The 5552-nt window shown below is 37.0% G+C and overlaps 1 protein-coding gene across 1 annotated transcript in view; it reads left to right on the top strand.

Moving 5' to 3' along the window:
• Nucleotides 1-3651, top strand: part of ADGRB3 (adhesion G protein-coupled receptor B3) — a 277241-nt gene extending 273590 nt beyond the window's left edge. The window contains exons 29-30 of the mRNA XM_019613580.2: nucleotides 413-517; nucleotides 2358-3651. Of these exons, the coding sequence (XP_019469125.2) occupies nucleotides 413-517; nucleotides 2358-2546 (294 nt within the window). The 3' untranslated portion in view covers nucleotides 2547-3651. The remainder of the gene's footprint in view (nucleotides 1-412; nucleotides 518-2357) is intronic.
• The last annotated feature ends 1901 nt before the right edge of the window (nucleotides 3652-5552 follow it).

The raw sequence follows: 5552 nt of genomic DNA, 5'->3' as shown, positions 1-5552 counted from the left end.
CCCAAAAGATGTAAAATGCTGTTGCATTCCTCTTGAAATCAAAATATTAGTACCTATATTGAAAACAAAAATTCTGTAAAATACTTCTAGTGTGCAAAAGAGAAAATTACTTCTGAGATGCTGCCATTATTTTCCAACTTTTGCCAGCAATATGAGTGTCCCTTTATTTCAGTAACTCAATAAATGTTGGAAAAATCAGACCTTTGTATACAAGAAGTGCATTAAACAGAGAGAGAAGACTCAGTGCAATTCACTTCCTTAGATTAAGTCTATAGGGAAAATATGGCCCTGCCATATACAATTTTCTTTATTATGCTGGAGGAAAGAATGGTTCTCTTAAAAAAGTCTAGATTCAGTTATAAATATAAGCAGTTATGTTACTTTGTTTTTTGTTTTTTTGTTTTTTTTGCAGAAGGTCATGCATACAAGAAAGAGGCATATGGAATTGTTTCAAGAGTTAAATCAGAAATTTCAGACTCTGGACAGATTTCGGGATGTACCAAAATCAGGCAGCATGGTAAGTTTTTCTTCCTGGATATTAAAAACATGCTGTGCTGAACAATAACAATGATACAAGAGATCTTTGAATTAAATATTATTTCCTGTGAAGACCTCATTTTATGCTACTTTTATATAGCCTCAAGAATGAGAACAAAAGATATTTAAAGTAATGGTGAGACTCATTACATTTTGCAACTAGACCATAACTAACTCACTGACATCATTACAGATGACAAGAAATTGAACTGTAGGGAACACATTTAAAATCTGTATGTGTCTCCTATGTCTAAAGGCCTTTATATACAGAAAGCAGTTTCGTAATGTAATTTACCCAATAGGGTTTTACTTCTGGCTAGGCAAGCAAATATTAAATTAGTTATAACAAATAAATCCAGCTAGAGTCACCTACAAATTAGAGTGCCCAGAAAGAGCACAGACATGCTCTGTCTTTCCTTTAATAGGTCTATAAATATTTAGCATGTGAAAAGCAAAAATTAACTCATCCTGAATTGACTCTGCTATCATCATAATTCAGATTTGTAGACACACACACACAGGCAAAACACCCTGACTGTATCTGATATGATAATGAGAGCAAGGAAATAGTTGATTCTGCCTAATTAAAACAGGTAATTTAGTGTTACATACTTTCTAGCGGCAATACTATGATTAGTAATAATTTTCTATATAACTTTATAATGTGAAAATTGCATATTGAATGAAAGTGAGCTAGAATTGTCTTATTTTATGATTTATGAATAGTTGCTCTCAGACATGAAGAAGTACTGAGCAGAAATGAGGTCTAATCTAGCAGAAATTTGGCCCAGACTCATGAATCTTTCTATCCGTGATATGTTTTATTTTTCACCCAGTTCTCACCCACTCCTCCATCTGAGATGTACTGGCACATAAAGTATGCATTCCCCCCTCTTTTTGAGATTTTCTGTTCATGTAAAGCTTGAATTCATTCAAAATCTTACAGGTGGTCTCTATGGATGAGTGGTGCATACTCTGTTTCATATCATCGGTGTTTTTTTGAAGGGTCTGCTAATAAAAGCTGCCTAGATGAATGGTCGTCCTGTAAGGCAGTCAGAGATGATCCAGATACCTAAATAACAGAATTTCAGGCCTTTAGACAGCCTCAGATATCTTAGTCTACAGCAGAGTACAAGTGGTGACGACAGGACTCACACCTCTATTTAAAAATAGTGGGAGTTCCAGCAGGATGTCCAAAGGATCTAAAACAGATGTGAAAATGTTTGATTTTGGCAACTAGCATGTTTTAGCAGAAATCACTGATGACTTTTGTCTCTCTCTTATCCTTATCCAAAAGAATTCATGGACAGTCGAAAACAGGCAGCTTTCAGTCTGCTGATCCTAACGTGATCCTACATGAGCTCACCAGCCTTTAAAGCAATTCTCTCTCCCATTCTCAAGGAGCAGGTTTCTGCTGTTGCATCATTCTCCTGCCCCAGTTTAAATGCAAGCTGGCAATCTCTATCTCAGACCACTCCATATTTCAGACAACAAGCACTCCTCAATTATGTTCCCTTCCCTTCTCGTGTTTTTCTACATAGCCACTACTGAAATGCTGGCTGCTGTTACTGGATCGTTTGGCCATTCCTCACACACTACATTTCTTGCAAAGGACAGGGCTTGGCTGGCAGCTCAAGTGAGCAGCCTGTCAAAGGGCTGATTGCTCCCAGAGAAAGACAATCACTGCCTGTCTCCTTGCAAAGCTAGTTGCTCCCTCTGACTCCTATGTCTCAAAAGAGCACATTAGGGATCAGCCTTATAAACAGAAAATACATTATTTCATCTTCGTATTCAATTCTTTTTTCTTCTCTGTTCTTCAGGAGAATTCAGCACCAAACAAGGTTCCATGGGACAATTTCAAAACCACAGGCGAATATCAACACTACACAACGATAAACGTATTAGACACAGAAGCAAAAGATGCTTTAGAACTAAGACCAGCAGAATGGGAGAAATGTCTGAACTTGCCTTTAGATGTGCAAGAAGGTGACTTTCAAACAGAAGTTTAACAAAAATGAAAATAAACTGAACAAAACAAAAACAAACAAAAAATTAATTGCACTGACAATAAAGAAACTTTGGGAATCCTGACACTCCTGTCTGAACGTTGTGACTACTTTATGCCAGGCTCTCCCCGTGCCAAATGTCAGTGGTTTTTTCGTACAGTTTCTTCCCACTAGTATGGCTAGTGGAGAACCAGGTGTACAATTCTTACCATCGTGTGTTGTAAGTACCCGTGGAATGGATTTGTAAGGTAATCTTTATAGATAAACCTCAAGCAACGATTCATGTTGTAACAGCTTCATTTGGTTTAGTTTTCAAAAAACTTCACCATGAAGCACAATGTATATATTTATGCAGTTTTTAAAGTTTATAACAGTCTGTTTGGCCATTACTACACTTTTTACTTTATAATATAAAAGCAAAGTTTTTGTCATTAAATGAATGTCTGTTGAGCTACATTCTTCATTGCTTTAAATGCAATAAAGTAATAATCTCACTTTTATATGAATAATATATTTCACATCTTTATTATTGCAGTTTTCTCTGGAAAGCTCAGAGTAGCTTTCTCTGCTGCAGCTGTGTATAAAATATTTAAAATGTTGTATGGTGTAAATAAACCTTTGTCTACATATCAGTTTCTTAGTGCATTTTATTCTGTATTTGTTGATCTTAAATTTGCATAAAGTTTTCTTTAAAAAGTACACATGCTAAATATGTATTTGGAGTTTTCATAGTATATTGTTCTAGCTCCTCCAAGGAGTTTCTGTATTACTAAATTTGTAAAGCCATTCTGCATTTTCTTAGGATATCCTCTGTGACAATGAACCATATAAGTTGGACATGTCGGAATACTATTACAACTGTTCTATTTTATACATATTTTTGTTTTGTTGAAGAAAGATAACTCTTGGAAAATAAGTTGTTTCAATGCACAGCACCCCGGGAAAATGTTGATTTAGAATCATTAATTTTTTTGCATGTTCTTGTTGCTGTATAACAACAAGAAAGATTTCAAAGATAAAAATTCTGAAATATTTTTGACAAAAAAAAAGAGTCTGTTTCATATTATAAATCAAGAGCTCAGTGTGATTTATGTTGCAAGTACAGTTTAAAAAATTAGGAATAAAAAGGAAGAGTAAACCTATTCCATGCTCAGAATCAAAAGCAGATCTTCAAAACCTCTCCTCATCTACAACATTGCTGGGGGAAGGTGGGAGGGTATCTCAAACCTCTGGGGGCCAGATTTCTAGAGAAAAAAATTACCCAAACTATTTTAGTGCCTGCTATACATACTTGAATATGCCCCATCCTGCTAGCTGGAGTGATCTTCTAAGAGGAAGAAACACGACCTCTAGTTTGTCAAGCAGGAAAAAATACTAGATTACAGAGTTGCCAAGGAGAGCTTTACCTAGAGCTTTGGGAGTGGGAAATCATCCTCCATTCATTGAGAGGATGGATTAACATCCTATTATTTTCCAAAAAATAGTCTAAGGAGAATCTTTTGCAAAAACTTTCCCCTCTCTGAATCCTAGCAGAAAGGCAGGCCATAATAAAATCTTTAAGACATGAAGAGGACTGACTTTGCCTATTCCAAATAAGCAAGTATCTCATTCAAAGTGCAGACTTCATCTAATGCTTCATTTAATCTTTGCATTAATACAAAAAAACTAGCTCCCAACCTGGTACCAAGTCCTCTATCCAGTTTAAGTGCCCAGAAGTTAGATGTTGAAGTGCTTAATCCTGCATTATGTCACACAGTCAGAACTGGCCCTCTGTCAACAGGCTGACGGAGAAGGAGGCAGCTGGCACAGCGAACTGTGCGGCTTATGGACATCATGCTGCTGAGATCTGACAGTGCACAAAAACTCAATTCTTCATAAGGAGCGAATTTAAGTTCCCAAATATTAATTTGAGTCTTTCTCCTTCCTTTTTTTTTACATCAAGTTCTAATCTAAGAGGAGTTTATTTTTCCCTCAAGATAAATATACAATGGAATTTCATCTGGCATGGTTGGTATTTCTCAAGCAAAGCAGGTTTTGCAAAATTTTCAAGACTAAATCAGAAAGCTTAAGCTTCCTGATCCAGCAATAAGCCTTAGCATCCTCCTTGATTGATCAAAATGTAATGCAAATCCAGAGCACCTTGGTATTTCAGCAACTAGTGCAGAGAGAATTTATATAAGCCTTACACCAGCAGTCTAGTTACAGCAGCAGAAAGCTTAGAGTTGACTGAAAACTTACTCAGGAAACATTATAAATCAGTCTATACTCAACATGCTGCTGACCCAGTTGTGCTGTTATTAATAACCCAGTTGATGCAGGTTTAACATTTGCCTGAGTATGTACTGCACAGCAGTTGCAAATGTATTTTCAGTGTGTGAGCAGCAATGTTCAGTGCCTTTTTAACCAGATCTTTTACTGCAATGCTCAGAAAGTCATATGGGTTTTTATTTTTCTACATATATTTCATGTTTAGAAATATTAAGAACATGCTGAAATCCACTGTATTAATGTTTTTGCTTCATATCAATACAGAGTTTATTTTTCATAGACAAGCTGCCACACAAAGTCATGGCTTGCTGCTCTAGAGAGCTGGAGAGGCTGGAGAGTTGGGTGGAGGAGAATCTTATGAAGTTCAACAAGGGCAAGTGTAGAGTCTTGCACCTGGGGAGCAATAACTTCATGCATCAGTACAAGTTAGAGGCTGACCTGCTGGAAATTAGCTCTGCAGAAAAGGTCCTGGGTGTCCTGGTGGGTAACAGGTTAGCCATGAGCAAGCAGTGTGCTCTTGAGGCTAGGAAGAATTGTATTCTAGAGTTCATCAAAAAAAGTGTAGTCAGCAGGTTGAGGGAGGTGATCCTCCCCCTCTACTCTGTCTGGTGAAGCCACATCTGAAGCCACATCCAGTTCTGCGCTCTACAGTTCAAAAAAGACAGAGAACTGATGGAGAGAGTCTAGCATAGGGCTACTGATAAAGGTCCTGGAGCATCTCCCTGATGAGAAGGGCTGAGA

Source organism: Meleagris gallopavo, chromosome 2 (assembly GCF_000146605.3).
Source record: "Meleagris gallopavo isolate NT-WF06-2002-E0010 breed Aviagen turkey brand Nicholas breeding stock chromosome 2, Turkey_5.1, whole genome shotgun sequence".
Taxonomy (NCBI): domain Eukaryota; kingdom Metazoa; phylum Chordata; class Aves; order Galliformes; family Phasianidae; genus Meleagris; species Meleagris gallopavo.
This window is presented reverse-complemented; position numbering and strand designations above follow the sequence as displayed.